Genomic DNA, 22691 nt, shown 5'->3' on the forward strand with positions numbered 1-22691 from the left:
TCAAGCAGAGTTTTTTTTTTTTTTTCCCTAAGCTTCAATTCCATAGATCTTTTAAAGTCATCAGCACATCTGAATTATTAATGAGGCTTTAGAGGCAAGGTTACTGATGGGCTGGTTAAAAAAGGTTGTATAGAAACCTGGGACTGTGTACACATCAAAATAATTTCAGCTCCATTTAAAAAACCATTTAGTTCAAGTGTGACATAGATGAACCATTATGCATTTGTGGAAACCAATTTTTTTGTGATCTACGATTAAACTAACCTTTCAGAGAGGAGTAAAGTGTGATGGTTATCATGTTTTAAAAGCATTGCCAGGCCGCTGAAACAATTTCAAACTATGACTTTTTCCAACGGTTTATGTGTAAAGATGATTTTCAGAAGCGCTGAACCCAGCGTCAGCGTTGTTTGCCTGAGCTGCTTTTGGTGTTGGCCATACCATCGTGTGGACCGATTTTGCAAAGGGATTTAGTGCTGGCTTGGACATGCCAGGTTAGAAGGGAGAGTGAACTCTGCTTATGGAAACGAGTAGGTCTTTTGGGTGAAAGACCTGAGACAGCTGCAATTTGCTGAAATTTTTACAACTGCTGCAGACAATAATTGTTCAGAATTTAGTCTTTGCAGTTCAAAGTTGGCATTTTGACCTTACACAGCAGAGAGAATATCAATTTCCTTCTGCTGTCTGTAAGAAAGAAAGCATTATTTCCCCATTTAAGCTTTTTTTCTGTTTCCTTTTAAATGTCCTGCTATAAAAAAAAAAAAAAAAAAGAAAAAAGAAAGAAGGAAAGAAAATCTGAGTAGAGTATCCCCTGTGCTTTGGCCATTCAGCTTCAACACAAGAAGGAGTTGCATTAAAGCACATGCTGGTGATAAGCTGAGGTTCTCATTATGCCTGAGAGACAGGCTTCTTAATTCGGGGGGCGGGAGGTTGTAAGATATAAATATATGTATTGTCGGAGACTTGGTTAGATAAGATGTTGGGGAAATGGAAATATATTAATACTCTGAGCATTGTACTAAATGTCTCAGGGCAAAGATATTTTATGAAGAGATTCTCCCAAAGGGCTTCAGGGGAGCACACACTTAATGATTGCCAGTCGTTCCCCTTCAACGGAGAGTGTTTTGAGGACAACAATGCCACTTGGGTTTATTGAATCTTGCCTTCCAAAGGAGAAACTGTGCCCAGGGGTGGCTACAAGATTGGCCATAAGAAAGGGTGCTCAGGGAAGGAATTCAAATGAGTCCTCTCCCTGCTTACCCCAGATACCAGAAAGATTTCTGGGAGCTTTATCTTATCCTTAAAATGAGAAAGGCAATGGATCTGGCTGTGAGGGCCTCCTCACTGCCAGAGAAAAATAGCCCCATTTGTTAATAAGCTTCTTGAGGATGAGATGCAGGATGTCATCACTGTGAGTACAATGTGTGTCCTGCCAGGAGTTAGGGAAGGAGTGGCACTGCACACAGTCTGTGGCCTGGGGGCTAGTAGAGCAAGATAAAAACCGGCAAAATAACTGCAGAGAGATGCTGGCAAAAGAACTGACACTGCCCTTGGGAGGTGTCACCTATCAAGACTAGCCATGCCATGAGCTGTCAGGCATGGACAAGCAATGAGGTATAGGCCAAGGAGATGGCCTAGGGCAGTAGGTTAAGCTCACATGGATCTGGCTCTCTCACATACTAGTTGCCGCGCTCTGAGCAAGTCATTATGTAATTTAGCGAAGCTTTAGTTTCTCTTCTGTAAAACGGGGCTAATGATAGGATTCTCCTCATGTTGTTTAGATGAAAAGGACCAGAGCCGATGAATCACTTATCACTGGTCCAGATATATGGTAAGGAAATGTGAGCTGTTAAGACTATTAGCATTATTAGTAATATCACCAGGCATTCTACTAGAGTGGCAAAATTTATAGACTCCAGTTCTAAATTCAACTCTGCCACTTCCTGGCTAGGTGAATCTGAACAAATCTGTCCCTCAGAGTCTACATCTTTCAAACAGAGATACCAACAGCATCTACACCTGAGGTTGTGTTAAGGATTGAATGAGTTAATATATGGAAAGTGCTTAGAAGAATGTCTGGCCTGTGGTAAGCACCGAGGTGTTAGCTTTTAGTATAAGGTTAGCATTCACATAAGTCCTCTCAGTACTAAAAGACTATGGAAGAATAGGTAGTACTTTTGCGGTGTGATTGCAAATGAGCTGGGAGTGGAGAACTGAGGTATATACGTTGGAGTGCTGGCTTGAAGAATAAGGATTGTGGCCGTAGAGACAACAGAGGAGGGTTTGGTTGGGTAGTCTTCATTTGGGAGGTGAGGAGAAGCAGGGGTGACTGGTGATCTGCCCGGGGACGTCCAGGCTGCCTCCCTATTGTGGTACCTGTGTCTTTGAAATACTAGCTTTCACTCAACAGGCACCCTATCCCACCTGCAAACCATCTCCATCTTCCATTTCTACTTTCATTACTGGGATTGAAGGGACCAGAGTAAGGGGCAGGATTTCCTCCAGCCACAAGGCATCCCAGAATAGTAAGCTATGGTGGAAAAGGGCCCTAGATCCAGGCTGAGAGAACTGCCTGGGGACCTAGAAAGGAGAAACAGGCCGTAATGGGAAAACAGTCTCTTTGCTGTCTCTTTGCTGGCTCAATCCTGTGGGATTTAGCCATTTCATATAACTGCACCCCAGAGGAGAACACATTAAAGGTGATGATACAGCAAAGGCATTTGGAATAATTGGTCCTCTTCTCCCTGTACCACAAGCTGAGGTTTAGAGAGAAAGGGCTTGAAAGAAATAGTTCCATTTGGATAGCGATAACAGCCAAGGACGGGTAAGAGCTGACAATGAGCTCAGCCTCCAAAGGTAATGCTGCATGGTTTCACATCTCCCGCTTCTGAGATACAGTCTGGCACTCGCCCTCTTCCCCGCAGACCCCAAGGCTCCCAATGCCTCCCGCCCATGCACACAGCCTCTCCATGGGCAAAATGTGGCTATTTTATAGAAATGAAAATCATTTGTACCAACCAGAACAGGAGCAGTTCCGTTTATGAAAACTGTCTCACTTCTTTGCAATTGTCCTCTATGACTGCATTTGCCTCTTTTCAACTGAAAGTCTAATGCTGCCATTTGCTGGGCAGAGCAAGCTGCCCCCTCCTGGCCCCTGGACCCCTGGAGGGTGAAATTTGCACTTTTCGTTTTCAGGAGGCAGGAATAATGCCTCTCGCTTCCCCATGCAATGAATGTGCAACCTCTCCGTGGGAGACAGGAAGCCAGGTTAGTGACAGGTGCCCACAGCTACTTCTTTATCATGTTATGACAAAGCAGGGATGGGCTGAAAGAAGCTGACTGAGACATTGATTTTTACCGTCTTGACTTCCACAGGCCCTGAAGTTTCTGTACTCCCCTTTCTCCTCCAGGATCCTGTTGCTATAGGAACCTGGCAGGTTTATTTAATTGTCTCTATTGGGATGCAGACACCTTTAGGCTTTTCCCAAGCTGAAAAAGAGCCAGTCAAAAGGTTTTTCTGGTCACCTGAGACCTTGACAAGGCTGGCAGAAGGCACAGTCAGTCTCTCTACTCACCCAGCTTACAGGATTGTTCCCCTTTCTCAGATGCTGTGTACCTAGCTCGAAAAAGTGCCAACAGCACAGTGGCCTGGCGAAGCACCTACAGGCCTTTTGTTGTGTGTTTTTAAAGATAAGCCAAGGGGGTAGAGATAATTTATAAGATGATGAAAGGTATAAAAATGTTTAAGGTCAATTTATTTCAAAATATATATTGAGCACCTATTGTGAGTAAAGTTCTGAGTCATAACTTTTAGTATTTATAACAAAATTTGAAACTTTGGCCAACTGTGGTAGAAATCTAACTATACCTAGAGGGGTCCAGCTTTCTCCGTATCCTTTTGAACTGGTTTCAGGAAGGACCCTGAGTAGTTGTCCTTAGGGATATTGATGATTTCATGATCGTCTGTGTTTTGAGGCTGAGAAGGTTCACTGTGCCTCCTATTCTACCCACTTAAATTAATGTTTACCCCTTTCGAAGCCTAAAGCAAATTGGACTGAATGGCTTACAAATTGCTTCTCTTCTAGAATGGCAGATAATTGAGTTTCTAGCTGTTGTTCTTTTTAAATGCACATACTTTCTCCTCAAATAGCTGTTTCACTGTCTACCCTTACCTAATGATTTCTTTTTCCAGTGGGGAGGGGAAAGAGGAGAGACCGAATACAAAAAAACCCGTATGCCTCCTTCATAAGAGAAGCTGCAAGAGGAACGGGAAGTTTGAGGTCACACAGAAAACAATGGAGGAGACTCTTTGTTCTATTAAGGAAAGTATAACATAGTAGTTTGGGCTAATAAAATAGAAGTCATACTAATACCTTTTTCTTCATTGAATATATCATTACCCAAGTACAGCCAACTCTCAATTGTGTGCTGAAAATCCCCATATTTCATCACACATCACAGTCTGTTCCCATTCCATTCCCGTCACAATAGCATCTCATCAGAGCTGCTAACAGATTGTATATAAAACACATTTTGGATTTACTTCTCTCTATCTGCCCAATCTCTGGTTGGGATTTAACAAATGTCTGAAAGGCAAGTGCAGGAGAGACCTGGGTGATATAGAGACTGAATCATCAGCCCCCAGGTGACTGGGTATGGGCTATTGAGTTAATACGTACAGCTGAACAGTTTTAATTTGGGGTCATACTGATCAAACATAAAGAAGATCAATGCTTTTGCCATTAATAACCCTCCTGGTTTCAATCAAAAGGAGGATAAAATATTAACCAAGAAGCAGGTTCGCCAAATGGAATAGCTGCATATGTTTTCTAGAAAAGTTTATCACCTGGCATCATCACTTGATTTAGTAGGTCTTGCCAAGATAAACACAGAGATGTGGACAGACGGATGGCGGGCTGGGTTGGGGTGGTGGTAATGGGGGGAAGTGGAGGAAGCTGGGTTTCTTGATGGGAAGATGCTTTTGAACTTGGAGCAAGGTACCAAGGTGGGCAGGGAGGCCACGTGCAGATTTAAAGGCAAGCCAGATGGAGAGAAGTTGCCCCCATATTACCCAACCCCAAACCCAAGAACACCAAAACAAACTCTAAGGGGTCTAGCAGTAGCAGGAGCACAGCCTCATTGCGCTGAGCAATTTAGAAAGTGAAGGAAGGAGGAGGAGAAGAAGGAACGGGAAAAGAGGGGAGATGGGGAGGAAAAAATAAAAAGCAAAACAAAAGAAATAAAACCACAAACAGAACAGTAGAAATAAAAATAAACAAACCAATAACAGAATAAAATTTGTAACTCCTTTTTTTTTTTAATTTCACAAAAGTTTTCACAAGGACAACGTTATAGAAGAAAACCCCCAGCAGTGGCTAGGTCATGCAGAACCATTAATTGTCATACCTTGGCCCATTCTATTCATCCTTGTTGCACTTTAGAGAGAGAAGTAAGCTATGTGAGTTTTACAATGCTTTTAAACTGTCATATTTCCTGTTGAGCACTTTAACTGGCACATTCTTATAGTTATAAATGTTCTGAGGGCGTAACTTTATAACCTCCTTTGCAAAGAATGCATGAAGAGCTCTTCATGAACCAAAACTAGGGGATATGTGTGTGTGTGTGTGTATGTGTGTGTGTGTGTGTGTACATACATATGTATATATGTCTATACATAGAGAGATATTTATATAGTTATATATAAAAAGATAGTTATACGTAATATATAAATCAATTATATATAGGGACAAAAATAATTTGAAAAAAATCTTCCACTCATAGGGCTTTTTAATATACATGTATACAATTATTCCCTACCCCATTACTGGTTTGAATACTGCATGCCCTGTCTTCGGTGTGGGGGTGGAGGTTCTGACTGAGCCTCACCATTTTGTCAGTAAAAGTGCTTGTCAATTCACACAGCAAGCAAATCTCCAACACTGTCATGCTTGGGGGGAGAGGGGATCCAAAATCTAAACCCAAAACATTCACCATAAAAACACCTTTTTAGAGATGGTACAGCTGTGACATTTTTCTCTTCCCCTTCACCCTTATTCTATTCGATGGAAAATTTTAAAAGTAAACATTGCAAATATGTACATACCAGCCCAGGGCTAGTCCATCTATATCAGAATTTGGTTAAGGTGGAGTGGGCCAATTTTTAAAGAGTAACTGCACTGCCTAAAGCATGATTTGCATGCATAAGACATCTGACAACTGTATTCTGAAAAAAGGGTATTTTTCTACCTGTCCCCTCTTGCTTACTGAGAAAAGAAAGAAAACAAAAGAAAAAAATTATTATACCAAAATGTGTCTGGCTCCCTGCTGTACTCTTCTTGTCCTCCCCATCTCATAATGACAAGGAGAAGGTTCTCTATGATTGTCCTTCCCCTGCCTAAGTGAATTGGTTATGTTAAAGAAATTGATGAGGAGTAATTTTCCCCTGGCGCTTTCTGCTTTGGGACAGCCAGCCTCACGCAGCTGTCCCAACAGTTTACGGTGGTAGCTGGCTTTTGTCTTTGTTGAGTCAACTGTGGCTTGATTCTCCTACATTCTGATTTATTTAGCATGTCGGCTCCTACAAAAACATGATCTGCTGCTGGGTTTATCTTCCTCTTGCTTTTCCGCGGGCCCAGCCCTTCCTCCTACCTGGCATAGGGACCCTAGCTAATCAAACAGAGGGGAGTAAAAAGGTCCCCTGAGAATGCGTGGAAAAATACTTGCTCTTTCCTGAGCATTATTTATTCTGTACATAAGGTAAGTAATTCACCTTTTAAAAGATGTAAAAGTCCCAGGAAGGCAGTTTTTAATGACTTACATCTGATATTTATGATACATATGGCTTTTCATCCCAAATGTCAAAAAGTGAAAGAAAAAAAAATAGCTATTCATATGGCAGCGTAAGGAGACAGAATAACAATTTAATATGCAATCAAACCGCTTTTCACTAAAATTAAATGACTAGAATTTGATACATCCACAAATGGAATACTATTCTTTCCTCCAAGGTAAGGGTAGAAATGCTCATCTGAATTCCCAAAGGAAGCTAACTCTGGGACCAAAGGCCTTGGTTAGTAACTAAAAAAATCTCAGACGTTCTCTTACAACAAGCAGGTGCTTAATAATCATCTACACGAATGGCGAAAGCTTTTCAAATGCTTCGCAATACTTCGGCCTAGAGAGTGAAAACAATCAAAATATTGTCGTTGCTTTTTGGTTGCTTGTTTCAAATAAACATGTGTATATATTATTATGTGTGTATAAAAAAAAAGAAAGAAAGGAAAACAACAAAATCAAAACCCAAGGCACCCGGATCATCCTGATAAATCAGAATAAACTTTTCTTCTACGTCAACTAAATTAACTACATCACCTTGCTTTACCTAACTAACCTCGATCGCAAGTTCTGTCTGCTAATCTGTGCACTCATTCCTGCAGTGAGCTACTGATGTCTGGAGCATGCCTTTGGGTTATTTTTCCCCTAGGATCATAAATAACTTTTGGTCCTTCGGCTTATTTGCTATTGTGCTCAAGGGTTTTATGGTGGTGAAATAAAAATGACAACCACATGCACACTATCATCCATATGCAAATATGTGTAAAAAAAGGGGGGCAGACTACAGGGGGAAATGGGGAAAGTTACTGTTGGAAACACCCACTGGGGAAATGAGTGGCAGATACAGTTTTACACACGGTGGCAGTGGATACACATGTCACAGCCGCTCTTCCTGCACGTACTTCTGTTTGTCTCGGGACTCCCGGGACTTGGGCCGGTTCGGTCGGTTTGCTGTGGACGGGATGGAGTGAACGGAGGAGCTCTTCTTGCTGGAGGACTGGGATGAGTGGGAGGAATGGGAGAGGCTGGCCCGGGACTGGCCGGCGTTGTGGTCAAACTGCATTAAGCAGAAGATCAGGTCCGTCGGCACGAGCTCAAACTCGTATGGGGGGTTGGTGATGACATACCTGCGCAGGGAGAGCAAAGATGTCACAGAATGAGGATGACGGGGTGGACATTTCACCTCTCTCTGAATTAAAAGGAACTGCCTGGTCCCTTAGGTCTATCAGAGGATCTGGAAGGAGGACTTCTAGGGGTTCAAGGCCTTAAAAATGATCTTCCAAGTTGAACTAAATCTTCCTCGGTTTAGCTCAACAGAGGCGAGCAACCATGAGTCCTGGCATCTCAAGATGCTGAATTAGTGCTGGTAAGGGGAAAACCAAACTCTGCTTCCTATGGTCTATGAGCCTCTTTCAATACAATGTCAAGTTCCCTTCTGATCCTGAGTAGCCCAAGTGCATTGCAGGAGGTTTCATGGACTGTCCTTCCAGAATGACCTGACAATTCCAGAAATACGTCACAGGATCATTGTTTGCCGTAGCATAGCATCTTCTTAGTTTGTCCTCACTCTTTACTTTTTAAAAATCAACTTTGGTGGGCATTTAACTAAACAGAAAAATATAAAACACCTCCCTGACTATAAGTCAGTCCTGTTTTAACTGTTCTCCTCAATTTGATCAGCTTTCTCTGGTTAACACTTTAAAAAAAAAAAAATCACTGTTTCATCTACAGCAGTGGATCTCCAAGTGTGGTCCTCAGGCCAAATATATCAGCATCGCCTGGGAACGTCTTAAAAACACAAATTCCTAAGCAACCGCACCCCATACCTACTGAATCAGATGCTCTGGGCATGGGGTTCAGCAACGTGCATTTTAACAAGTTTTGCAGGTGACTGTTGTGCTCAGTAAACTTTGAGAAGACACTGGCCTATAGCACTTATTCTCAACCTGCCTATACACTGGAACTTCTGGGCATTAAAAAATTATATGTAGATTGCTTTCCAGACAAGTTAAGTCAGACTAATCAGAGTATTTTTAAAAAGCACCCCGAGGGATTCCAATATGCAAGCAGGCCTGAGAAACACCCATCTCTACAGCACTATTTCCTGGGGTATATTATGCAAATACACTGATTTTGGTAATTCTAGGATGTACTTTTAATTTGGGGCCGCTATGAATTTATTTTAATGCATATTGGAAAAATATAACTAGCATACATAAACTTGTTTTTTCTGCTTAAGGTGAAAATATACAATTTTATTAAATATATTAAAGTAAATGAGTGAGTCAATTAAACATATATTAAGTAAAAATAGGCCTCTAAGCTATGGCAAAGGAACCATTTATCTTAAACACTAGCAATCTGAAACATCTCTATATAAGGTACCAACAGAATTATCCTAGTAGCTGGAGTTTGGAGGAGATGCTTCTATTCAAACTTTTATAATTAGGAGATGGAACTATTCTAGAAAACTTGAATTCTTCTCACAATGACTTCACATCTGCTATTAGTAATTAAAGAAAAAAGCTTCCCATAATCTCCAAACCCAGTGTTGGATTGAATGTGGGCAGAGTAATTTGCATTCTGAGAGTATGTATAAAGGCCTTTGCCTTCATGGGGTGGGGCAGGAGATGGCAGTTATGTCTTTGTATTCGCGTGGGAGAACAGAGCGCAAACATACCTCTTCGTACATTGGCTGGGGGTGCTGAGGTGAGCATCTCTCAGCCGATAAATTCCGAAACAAAGCATATTATACGTTTTCAGAGCTTTGCAGAACAGATCACCATAACAACCACCATCCTGGGAGACAACAAAAGAACAGAGAGAAACATCACTTTTATTGGCCTGAAAGTAGAGGTCCAGGGGGAAATGGGCCTTTTCATGAAAGCTTGTTTTGGTGTCTCCTGAGTTGGAGGGCTGTACCGAGGGACGCTGGCTGAAAAAGTCAGTGTGGTTACCAGCCTACACCTAGCATTGGTGATTTGGGGGAACCATGTCTGGTTTTCCCTTGGTTCTCTCTAGCTTTCCATCTGTAGCTCTAAGGAGACTGTGTCTCTCCCTCACTTTAAGAGAGGGTGTAAAGCTGAAAGGTCTCAGATGTATGGTCAGCTGAGGAAAAGAAGCCAGCTCTGCAAAATGGTGATTATGTTTAGCCCCAACTTAGCTGTAATCACTGTGATCTGACCATGTTGTCAAAACTGCTTGAGTGATAATTAAAATCACTGCACGGAGAAAAGACCCCACCAGGTACTATGGTGACAGACTCCTTCAGGTAAGGACTGTGTGAAAAGCACAATTTACAGACCTCTGAGATGGCAAGAGTGGAAGAGAAAGTGTTTCCCTAGGAGCTGGAGGTCTGTAGGCTGAATAACTGGGATTCACAGTTCTAATCAGTTCACAGTCTAAGAGTCCGGGGCCTGATGTGGAATGTGAAAGCAAATTCATTCATTTGGAAATGCTGGCTTCATGCAGCCAGGTGGCTCCAGGTAGGCGTTATTATAGGAAGGACACTGAAGAATGACTTCCCTTGGAACAAAGTAACTGCACTTGCCCTTCCTGTCATTGGAATCTCCGTGTGGGCATCATATTAGAGAACACAAACGGAGCCAACTGTTACCATTATATAAAGTCTTTGTCTTCTGAAAGTGTATCAGTAAGTAAGTAATAGATAAAAAGAGCCACTAGCTATGGAAACTGCCTTTCAAATATAGGTCCCTGCCCATAATCAAACTAAAATATGGTGCAAGTCGGCACCTGGGTTTCTGAAGAAAGCAACCCTTTTCCTTGGGCGACACTGTTATTTGTGCAATGGGTTTACTGGTCCCAAGACTTATGGCTCCAACCCTTGAACGCATCCCTGGAGTAGGGCTGGGAATAAGGGTTAAGACTACGTACTTCTGCCAAAGTGCTTGAAGCAGGCTGGTGTGTGGAACCCAAAGGGAGACATTGGTCACTTCTGCAGCAGGGAGGGCATGGGGGAGAGTGACTGGGTCCAGCCTCAGAAATTAGAAGACCTGGGTCTGGAATTAGAGACATTAAAGGATCCACGTGAGTTGCTATTTGTTTGGCCAGTGGTTCTGGATGCACATAATTACGGGTGGTGTTCTGAAAACCACCAATGCCTGGGTCCTACCCAGACACAAAAGCTCAGAATCCTGCGGGCGAGGCATGGCCATCAATGGTTTGTAAAAGCTCCTCACGGGCTACTAAGGGTGCAGTTGGGGTTAAATGGCCCTGAGGGCTGCTAATACCCTGAAGTAAGGGTTCCCAGTCTTGGCTGCATACTGCAGCACCTGCTGCCTCCTGTCTCATGGTAGGAGATGCCTGAGGGGAGTGAGGAAGCCCCAGACTCTGCAGCCAGGCTTCCTGGTGCAAATTCCTGAGAGGACCAGTCTTCAGTCTCTCTGAGCCTCAGAGGATCTGATACTAGAACCTACATCAAAGGGTCACCATGAGGATAAAAACGAATGATTACATATAAAACACAGTGCCTGATACACAGTAAACCATAACCTCTCAGTTATTTACTATGGAAGGTGGCAAAGTCAGATACCCCACTTGCTACCGTCTGGCACCCCGTTCACTCAAACCAAGCTATTACCAAACAGCAGGCTTAGTTGACCTCTGCACTGTGAACTCACCCCCAAGTCTGCAAAGGGCCCATCCAGCAGTGCTAACTGCGCCACGCGACAGCGGTCCCTATTGGCGAGCGTCTGGGGGGTGCTGTAGCCCCCTCGAAGAGCATTCTCCTCAGCAATCAGAGCCTCGAGCTCCGGCGTGGCCCCTCCAGTCACCAGGGTCCGGATCAGGGTAAGGATATTGTCATTGAAGTATGTCTGGGGGGAGAGAGAGAGAGAGACAGAGAGAGAGACAGATGGGGGAAAGTCCTTTAAGCAAACACCCTAAAGTCATGATAACCGACATCCAAATTACAACTTTCCTTGGTATTTCTGTTTCAAGTTCTGGACTGTCTCTTCAAATAATTTTAGGTGGGAAGTGAAAAGACAGCAGCCTCCAATTATTCCATTCTTTTCTCTCCTACTTGGTTCTGCCACGAGAGCCTGACTTTTAAAAACCAATTGAGGGAGTTTTTATTAAAGGGCTAAAGTCCAAATGGTTGCTGCTTACCATACCTGATTAACAAGCATGTAAACACTGCTTACATGTGTCATAAAATGCAGCCTGCCCGAACTCAAGCAGGGCTGCCTTTCAGGTCCCCTTCACCCATGTGCCAGGAAGCCGTCCCCCCCGCAGCAAAGGCAAAACTTCTTTCTGTGTTGGAAGAAGATGCCCAGGGCACCATGAAGGCCACATACTCAACAATTTATCACACGCTTTGATAACAGTCTATCAAATATGTCTGATAAGTTTACAACGAGATGGATATCCTGGTGAGTACAATTTGGGTGTTGTTTGTCCTATAACCTCAGTAGCCTGAGGCAAATCTGTCTTATTAGAGAAGCTTCCTCTATGTGTATACATTTGTCTCACATTGGAAACATAACAGATCTGTGAAGAGTAAAACAATGAACGTTTAAAAAATAATAATAATAGGATGTCAAATAAAAGAGCTCAAAAAAGACATTTGTCACCCAGGCTAATTTGAGAAAAGTCTCAGTTAAAGGTCTGTATTCCATTCTCCGGTGTAAGAAGAAATCGAGCAGGTTAAATAAAAGCCAACCAAATTTTGCCTGTGGCTTTTGAGGACGTAAAGGCCTTTGGGAGCAGGTTAGGAAAAGCAGCTGCATTTTCACTTCAGCAGATTCTTAAGACAGTTTACCTGGCCAAACATCGTGGGGGAACAAACCAGGTGAGGATGAGTTCTCATGCTGGTTGGCCATCACTAGTTATATGTTTTGGGAGGTTGCCTAATCACTCTGGACTTTGATTTTCTCATCAGTAAAATATGCACAGTTATTAAGATCAAGTTTATAAGCAAAGAATCTCATGAGGACTTCTGATTAGGGTTTCCGGGCGGGAATTCCCACCCGTTCTTGTGAATTTTTTTTCGCTTTCCCGTTCCCAAATCCCAAGAAAAGTTGGTCGGGAAATCGGGAAAATCAGCTCCTTGAACCCAGTAATACCCACCATGGGAAATAAACGTACTACTCACAATGTATCTCTTAGACATTTTTTCCTGAGTTCAGGTGAGACCTGCTAATGGGGCTGGATTCACTTTCCTCATTGAAATATTTGCAAAATACCCAAAGTGCTGCAAAATTCCAAGAGCAAAGGAAACTAGAAGTGTTATTCAGAACGCGTCAGGACCTAAGGAGAATGTATCCTCTACCACAACTCAGCTGTGCCCGGGGGCAGAAGCATAACTAGGACAGTGAAGGAGGAAATGTTGCTGGTGTGTGTGTGTGTGTGTGTGTGTGTGTGTGTACACAAAATTGTATATTTCTATATCTATGATCTGACTGGATAGATAGGTAGATTGATACATAAGTAGATAGACATAGAGTGGTTATAGCAGGAGAGTCCGGCTGTGGGTTTAACGCTGACCTCACTACTCAGTAGCTGCGTGACCGTAGAAGGCTATTTGTCATTTTTGTGCCTCAGTTTCATGATCTACGAAATGTAGTAACAGAGTGGTTATAAGGACCGGATAACTAATACATGTGAGGCACTTAGAACAGTGCTTGTGCGAAGGAAGCACTAATAAATCCTTTGGCCTCATACCAGAGACTTGGTGCCTTTGATGATGACAAGAATAGTCAGTCAACTTATTCCCAAACTTCCCTTTTAAAAAATCTTTTACACTTTTTTGGGGGTGGGGCAAACCAGGTCTTTCATCTCCTCCTTGAAATCTGCGCTTGTCAGTATGCCTCCCTTCATAGACCCCATTTCGCCTCAGGAATGGCACAGCAAGGGTCCAGGAGACTGCATCCTGGGCTGTGACTGCAGCAGTGGGACAGGCCACCAGATGCCCACTCTAGTAAGGGTTGGCTCAGGGTGCATAGACAAACATTTCCAAAGTTTACAGAGGTACATCCTCTTCCCTACAGTCAGATAGCCCATCATTAGAAGCAGGAGACCCTCCTCAGCCCTGTGGCTCATTAATGAGCAACTGCTGGACACAGAACTTTGACAAGAGCTCTTGCTCTGTCATTGACCTTCTAGATCAAGACCGAGGGGTGAGGGGTGTCTAACAGCACATGGACAACAGAACACATAACCTCATACACAGAAACAGACGTCTCTTCACTCAAATACAGAAAGAGTGGGAGGGGGGAGAGAGAGAGAGAGAGAGAGAGAGAGAGAGAGAGAGAGAGAGAGAGAGAGAGAGAGAATAACCAATATAAGTATTTTTAAAAAGAGAAGCACAGTATTTAAGATGTGCCAGGAAGCCGTCCCCACCACAGCAATGGCAAAACTTCTTTCTGTGTTGGAAGAAGATGCCCAGGGCATCATTTAGTTACTGGAAGAAGTAAAAGAAAAATTTAGGAAACACTTGTTTTGAAATCAATTAAAAAAAACAAACACAGAGTATCTATAACAAATAAAAGATCAGATGATAAGAAAGCTGACTTCATGTAACATATCCAGTTCTAACTTCCTCAGTCTGATAAACAGTATGCATGAAAAATCCCACAGCTAACATCAAACTTAATTTTCAAAGACTGGATGCTTTCCTTTTTAGATCAGGAACAAGAGGAGGAAATGGCTCTCACCACTTCTCCTTAACATAGTCCTGGAGGTTCTAGCCAGGGCTAGAAAGAAATAAAAGACATCCATATTATAAGGGAAGAAGTATAACTGTCTCTATTCCCTGAGAACATAATCTTGTATATATAAAATCCTAAGGCATCCACTAAAATACTATTATAGATAATAAATGAGTTCAACAACTTTGCAGGATAGAAAATCAATATAGAAAAATCGTTTGTGTATCTGTGTACTTGCAATGAACAATACAAGAATGAAATTAAGAAAACAATTCCACCTATAAGAGCATCACAAAGAATAAAATACTTAGTCATACATTTAACCAAGGAGATATAAGACTGGTACACTGAAAACTACAAAATATTGCTGAAAGAAATTTAAAAAGATCTAAATAAATGGAAAGGCACCCCATGTTCATGGATTGGAAGACTAATATTATTAGGATGGCAATACTCTTCAAAACAAGCTACAGACTCAATGCAATTTCTATCAAAATCTCAAAGACCATTTTTGCAGAAATGGACAAGCTGATTCTAAAATTCACATGAAACTACAAGTGACCCCAAAACCAAAGCAATCTTTAAAATAAAAAGTTGGTAACCACTAAACTATTGTCTGTGTCTATGAGTTTTTGTTTCTCATTTGTTTGTCTTGTTCCTTTGTTGTTTTTGGTTTATATACCACATATCAGTGAAATCACATGGTTCTCTGCTTTTTCTGTCTGACTTATTTTGCTCAGCATTACACTCTCAAGATCCATCCATGTTGTCACAAATGTTCCTATATCATCTTTTCTTACCACCGAACAGTATTCCATTGTGTATATATACCACAACTTCTTTATCCAGTCATCTATCGAAGGACATTTTGGTTGTTTCCATGTCTTGGCCACCGTAAACAAAGCTGCAATGAACATTGGAGCACACATGTCTTTATCTCTAAATATTTTCAGATTTTTTGGGTAGATACCCAGAAGAGGGATTGCTGGGTCATACGGCAATTCTGTTCGTAATTTTTTGAGGAACCTCCACACTGCCTTCCATAGCGGCTGCACCAGTCTGCATTCCCACCAACAGTGTATGAGGGTTCCTTTTTCTCCACAGCCTCTCCAACACTTGTTACTATTTGTCTTGTTGATGGGAGCCATTCTGACTGGGGTGAGGTGATATCTCATTGTGGTTTTGATTTGCATTTCTCTGATGATTAGTGATGTTGAGCATATTTTCATATGTCTATTTGCCATTTGTATGTCCTCTTTGGAGAAACGTCTCTTCAAGTCCTCTGCCCATTTTTCAATTGGGTTGTTTGTTTTTCTGTTGTTGAGTTGCAGGAGTTCCTTGTATATTCTGGATATTAGGCCCTTATCGGAGGCACTATTTGCAAAAATCTCCTCCCATTCAGTTGGTGGCCTCTTTATTTTGTCGATGGTTTCTTTTGCTGTGCAGAAGCTTTTAAGTTTCATATAGAGGGTAAGGGGGGTGGGAGGTGGGAGATGAGGGTAAAGGGGATCAAATATATGGTGATGGAAGGAGAACTGACTCTGGGTGGTGAACACACAATGAGATTTATAGATGATGTAATACAGAATTGTACACCAGAAATCTATGTAATTTTACTAACAATTGTCACCCCAATAAATTTAAAAAATAAATTATAAAAATAAATAAAAAATAAATAAAAAATAAATAAAATTTAAAAATAAAAAAATAAAAAGTTGGAGGACTCACTTTTTAATTTCAAAGCCAGTTAAACAAACCAGTGTGGTATTGACATAAGGATAGACATGCTATAGACCATTGGAACAGAACTGAGAGTCCAGAAATAAACTCATGTATTTATGGTCAATTGATTTTGAACAAGGGTGTCAAGACTATTCCAGAGAAAGAATATAGTCTCTTAAACAAATGGAGCTGCAACAACTGGGCATCCACATGCAGAATAAAGTTGGACCTTTACCTCATACCATAGCAAAATTAACTCAGAATGGATCAAAGACTTAAATATAAGAGCTAAAACTATAAAACACTTAGAAGAAAACACAGGAGTAAATCTTCATGACCTTCGATTTGAAAAAGCATTTTTAGATATGACACCTAAAGCATAAGCAAAAAAAAAGAAAAAAGTAGGTAAACTGAATTTCCTCAAAATTAAAAATATTTTGTGTATCAAAGGACACTATCCAGAAAGTGAAAAGAAAATCTACAGAATGAGAGAAAATATTTGCAAATCATCTGATAAGGGTCTAGTATCCAGGATATATATAAAAAAGCTAACAGTCCATCAATATAAAGACAAATTACCCATTTTTTTTTAAATGGACAAAAGACTTGAGTAAACATTTCTCCCAAAATAAAAAATACAAGTGATCAACAAATAAATGAAAAGATGCTCAATATCACTAGTCATTAATGAAATGCAGACCAAAACCAGAAGATACCACTTCACAATGAGTAGAATGACTATAATAAAAAAGACAGATAAGAACAAGAGTGGATGAAGAAAATTCAGAAATTGGAACCCTAACACACTCCTGCTGGTGGGAATAGAAAATGATGCAGGCATTTTGGAAAACTGTCTGGTATCTCCTCATATGGTTAAAACGAGTTACCATATAACTCACCAATTTTGCTCCTCTGTATATACCCAAGAGAAATGAAAACATGTGTCCATTTGAAACTTGGACAGGGATGTTTATAGCAGCATTATTCATAATAACCAAAAGTGAAAATAATCCAAATGCCCATCATCTAATGAATGCATAAACAAAATGTGTTACATCCATGGATAAACTTTTTTCAGCCAAAGCCAGAAATGAAGTACTAATTCATGCTCCAACATAAAGGAACCTTGAAAACATTATGCTAAGTGACCAAAGTCAGTCACAGAAGCCTACACATTATATAATTCCATTTATATGAAATGTCCAGAAGAGGCAAACCTATAGAGATAGGTAGTAGATTAATGGCTGCTTGGGGTTGGGGGAGGGGGACAGAGGGGTAGTGGGGGGATAGTTAAGGATATGGATTTCTTTTTGAGGCAATGAAAATGTTCTAGAATTAACTGTGGTGATTGTTGTACGTATCTGTGAGTATACTATTAGGTTGGTGCAAAGGTAATTGAGGTTTAAAAGGTTAAAAATAATTGCAAAAAACCGCAATTACTTTTGCACCAACCTAGTAAAAGCCATCGAATTGTACACTTTAATTGGGTGAATTGCATGATGTTGATTATATTTCAATAAAAATGTTAAAAAATACTTAAAAGGTAACCAAATTTGTAATGGCCAGATATGTAATTAACAACACTGTATTGTACATCGAAAAATTTATTAAGTGGGTAGATCTCATGTTAAGTGTTCTTATCACAATTTAAAAACAGAAGCAGTAGCTGTAGAACTGAAAATCACACACACACACACACACACACACACACACACACAGTGATGTGGAAGTAAAACTAAGAAGTTCACTAAACTACATAAAAAAATGTGTGGATAAGTTTACTTTTCTTTTTCTGAATTTTTAAATAAGAATGATGATAGATACTGAGAAAAGACAACAGAGGTTGAATTGATAAATAGCAAGTGTTCACAAGTTATAGTTGTAAACAAAATTCAAGCAGGTAAAAATGAACATGCAAGCAAGGAAACAAATGAATACAGAATGAACTGAGATAAGGGTCAACATGTTCCATAGGTAAATGTGAGAACATCTAGACCTGTACGTATTAGGTGAATATTTGAATTTAAAATATTAAATGATGAAAAAAGTGATTTAATTCAGTGCTGTAATATTTTTTTAAAAAGTACAAGATCAGGTTAGCCAGAGATTTCTCTAGAAAACAAGAGCAATGTCAAGTAAGTTTTGAAAGGACACATTTATGCCAACAGTTCTACATGCAGCTAAATTATTAATTATTTTAAAAGCAATAGAAATATTTTTGAATCTCTGAGTACCTAAGCATTTATTGATTTACTTCACTTCAAAAAGTACTCAGAAACAAAAATCAGCTTCCTTCAAGATCATTTGAAACTTTTAAAAATTAAAAAAATGAGCAAATTTGGTTTAAAAAAATACAGTCTGGGGAATACAATCAATAATGTTGTAAAGATCATGTAGGGTGTCAGATGGTACTGGACTTATTGGGGGGATCACATCAAAGGTTGTGTAGATGCCTGACCACTGCACTGTACCCCTGAAGCTGATGCAGAATAGTATTGAACATCAAATATATGTATAAGTGTGTTTGAAGCAAGGAAGAGTATTTTGAGGGGGATTAATGGCAATGTGTCTTTTACAGTAATTAATATTTTTTATGTAAACATTCATCATATTGTTTGATCACACTATATATATGTATATACGTGTATATATATGTGTGTATATATATATATATATATATATATATATATATATATGTATATAGTCACGGGATGTAAAGTACTGTATAGGGAATATAGTCAATGGTATTGTAATAGCTATGTACAATGTCAGAGGAGTAGTAGACTTGGGGGGTTATCACTTTGTGAGGTATATAAATGTCTAATCATTATGTTGTTTTGTACACTTGAAACTAATTTAAAAAGAGGAAAAAATTGGTGAAATATATTAAAACATGAAATTAAAAAAAACTGCTGTAAATATTATTACAAACCTTAATGTGAATGTCAAAAGAAATTTTTGAAAGAAAAAAATGTGATATAAAATTATCTACTAATACAGTAACATTAAATTATTTTTAAAAGTCAGAAAATGAGATAGGAGAGAGGAAGATGCACATAAAGACATGTACATTCCTTGATCTCATATCAAGAACTAGTATATTTTTCTAGATAATAACACTTAGAAAATATAGTTTCAATTATATTTGTAGAATGGCTGGTAACCACTAACTAGAGTTAAAAATAGAATGGCTAGTTTACACGTCACTAGAGGAAATAAGTATAAAAAATATTCATATACTCAAAGACGGATAATAAAAGACATAATTATAAAAGCATGTATAAAGCATAATGCAAATTATTGCATTATATGTTACATAACTAAACATAAATGAGTTAAATTATTTGATAAAATGGCAACAATTCTCAGACTTGTTCAAAAGCCGAAATCAAAATCAAATTCTAATATTTTCAGAGACAAACAGGAGAAACAAAACAAAATAGGTATAAGAAGCATATAGTAAAGAAAAAAATATAACATTGAGTTAGCTTTATATTGATAGTTAAAATTTACAATAAAGATAAAATTTACTGTTATATAAATGTCTAACCACTATGTTGTATACCTGAAACTATATTGAATGTCAACTGTAATTGAAAAAATGTACAAATAAAAAAATAAAATAGCTTAAAAATAAAACTTACTTGTGGAGAAAATAATACAACTGAAACATAGAAAGCAAAACTAATCAGCAATTACAGTAACATGAATATGGACTGAGAGTGATGTGTTAAAGTGATATATTAAATATCACTGTGTTTCTAGCTTTCACAGATCAAACAGACCAAAATATAAAAAAATTAATGCTATAATGAGGATGATTTAGTAGACTTGTGCTAAACTTTGCAATATTTTTAGGTAGCTTCTAAACAATAATTATGAAAAAATGATCAATAGCCCATAGTATAAAATCTCAATATACATGACAAAGTATGAGCTGTACAGTCTACATTTTAAAAGTTAATATAATAGTAGAAACAAAAGTAAAATATCCCAACACTGCCAAGTCTTTTTAAAAAGTGTACTAAATAACTATAGGTCACAATGGAAATCAAACTTAGAATACATTCAAAAATTGAAAACTATTTGAAAATGACATATAAAAATGTCATGGATTGAGGCCAAAGCTACAGAGACAAATTAAGAGCCTTAAATGCTTTTATTATTAAATATGAAAGAATTACAATAAATAATGCTAAGCATGAACTGAATTGTCTTTTATTATTCTTTTTATCTAAGTAAAGCAGGATGAAATAATATAGCAACAATGAATGAAATAGCAAGAAGCTATTTAGTGAATTAATATAAGAAATAATTCTTTGAAAAACAAAGTAAACAAACCTATGACAAATATAACTGCAACAAAAAAGAAATAAAATTAGAAATAAGAAAGAAAATACAGTGCTATATATGTTTGAGAATTAACACTACTCTGAAAAGCTTTCTTTAATCCCAGTCACTGGACATGAGTAAGAAGAATAGCTACTGGTTTTCAGCAGAAAGCAAAGTAATGATAGTTTACAGAGAAATAGAGATTATTTTTTTAAAAAGAGAGATATTGCATGTTCCTTAACATGTAAACTGGATATTATAAGGTCATGATTTTTTCTAGTAAAAATTTTGTTTGATATATGCCTAATTATAGCTTCAACTAATCTTTTAAAAAACTTGATAAAATTATGCTATATTTCCTCTAGAAATAGGTTATGAAATTATCCTTCCAGGTACTATAATAAATATTAAAGTTTCCATAACTAAAGAGTGTAGACAGTATTAAAAATTGGAAGACCAATCCACCAGAATGGATTAATGACAGCCATAGCCTAGGAGTTATAAGACCTTAGTACAGGAGTTAGCAAGTCTGGCCAAATCTGTCTTGTCCCTTGTTTTTTTAAAATAAAGTTTTATTGGGACCCAGACATACCCATTTGTTTGCAAACTGTCTTTTGTGTTATAATGGCTGAGTTGAGTAGGATTGGCAGAATCTGTACGGCTCTCAAAAGCTTAAAATATTCACCATCTGGCCCTTTACAAAAATAAAAGTTTTCCGATCCATTCCTTAGTATGATAAGGAAAGCATCATACACCATGTGGAAGGTATGTTCATTCAACATATAGTTTAAGGGAAACTGGCTATCTGGAAAAAAATTTTTTCAACAACTTAGTAATGAATAAACAAATAATGATATGCTTATCTTACTTACATTGTACAGATATTAATATTATGCTTTCAGAGAATATTTAATGGCATGGTAACAATTATATGATATAATATTAAAACGTTCAAAAGAGCAGGATCCCAAAAAACACCACGATTAAAATTCATGTTAAAAGTGCAGACTTCAACTGATATGTTTACATTTACATAAAAATAACTGTACTTAGTACCCCAAAATTTTACGTGGTGATTAATTCTTGGTGATAGAATTCTGATTGACTTTTATCTTTCCTATAATTTAATTTATTTCATATATTTTCTACTGTGAAAATATATTTAAATTTGTAAAAAACAAATGAGAAACAGAAACTCATAGACACAGACAATAGTTTAGTGGTTACCAGAGGGTAAGGGGGGTGAGGGGTGGGAGATGAGGGTAAAGGGGATCAAATATATGGTGATGGAAGGAGAACTGACTCTGGGTGATGAACACACAATGGGATTTATAGGTGATGTAATACAGAATTGTACACCTGAAATCTATGTAATTTTACTAACAATTGTCATCCCAATAAATTTAAAAAATAAATTTAAAAAAAGAAAAAAACAAATTTAAAAAAATGATTTGAAAAAAAAATTGTAAAAAAGGAAGTAAATGGAATTCATACAACTCCATAGAAAAAAATCCAAACGGGCAAAGGAACTGAACAAACATTTTTCCAAAGCAGATATTCAAATGGCCAACAGGAACATGAAAAGGTGGCCAACATCAGGGAAATGCAAAACAAAACCACAGTAAGATATCACATCACACCTGTTAGAATGACTATTGTCAAAAAGATAAGATATAACATGTATTGGTGAAGATGTGGAGTACATTGTTGGTGGGAATGTAAACTGGTACAGTCACTACGGAAAACAGTCAGATGTGCCACAAAAAATTACAAACAGAACTACCATATAACCCAGCAATTCAACTTATGTGTATGTATCCTAAAGAAATGAAATCATTATCTCAAAGGTATCTTCTGCATTCCAACGTGCACTGCAACATTATACAATAGCCAAGGCGTGGAAAAAAACCTGTGTCCATCAACATATGAGCGAATAAAGAAAATGTGATATATACACAACGGAATATTATTCAGCCATAAAAAGCAGGAAGCGCTGTGTTTGCAATAACATGGATGAATTCCGAAAGTATTATGCTAAGTGAAATAAGCCAGAGAAATACAAATACTGTAGAATCTCACTTTTACGTGTAATATAAAAAAAATGCTCTCATAGAAACAGAGAACAGATTGGTGGTTGCG

At 38.6% G+C, this 22691-nt stretch overlaps 1 protein-coding gene across 39 annotated transcripts in view; it reads right to left on the reverse strand.

Annotated features, from left to right (window-relative positions):
- The window catches only part of KCNMA1 (potassium calcium-activated channel subfamily M alpha 1), a 713000-nt gene that overhangs the window by 9561 nt on the left and 680748 nt on the right, over positions 1–22691 (reverse strand). For 18 of the 39 annotated variants that reach the window (XM_074339646.2, XM_074339645.2, XM_074339641.2 and 15 more), the window contains 4 exons: positions 11472–11666; positions 9512–9630; positions 7734–7958; positions 5404–5432 (listed from right to left, as the gene is read on the reverse strand). In XM_074339646.2, coding sequence (XP_074195747.1) covers positions 5404–5432; positions 7734–7958; positions 9512–9630; positions 11472–11666 — 568 coding nt within the window. Of the gene's footprint in view, positions 1–5289; positions 7959–9511; positions 9631–11471; positions 11667–22691 lie in introns of those variants that run through there. The other 21 variants (XM_074339655.2, XM_074339651.2, XM_074339650.2 and 18 more) reach the window with 3 other exon arrangements.

The sequence above is a fragment of the Rhinolophus sinicus genome, chromosome 15, assembly GCF_057876585.1.
Source record: "Rhinolophus sinicus isolate RSI-liver-muscle chromosome 15, RSI-T2T, whole genome shotgun sequence".
NCBI lineage: Eukaryota > Metazoa > Chordata > Mammalia > Chiroptera > Rhinolophidae > Rhinolophus > Rhinolophus sinicus.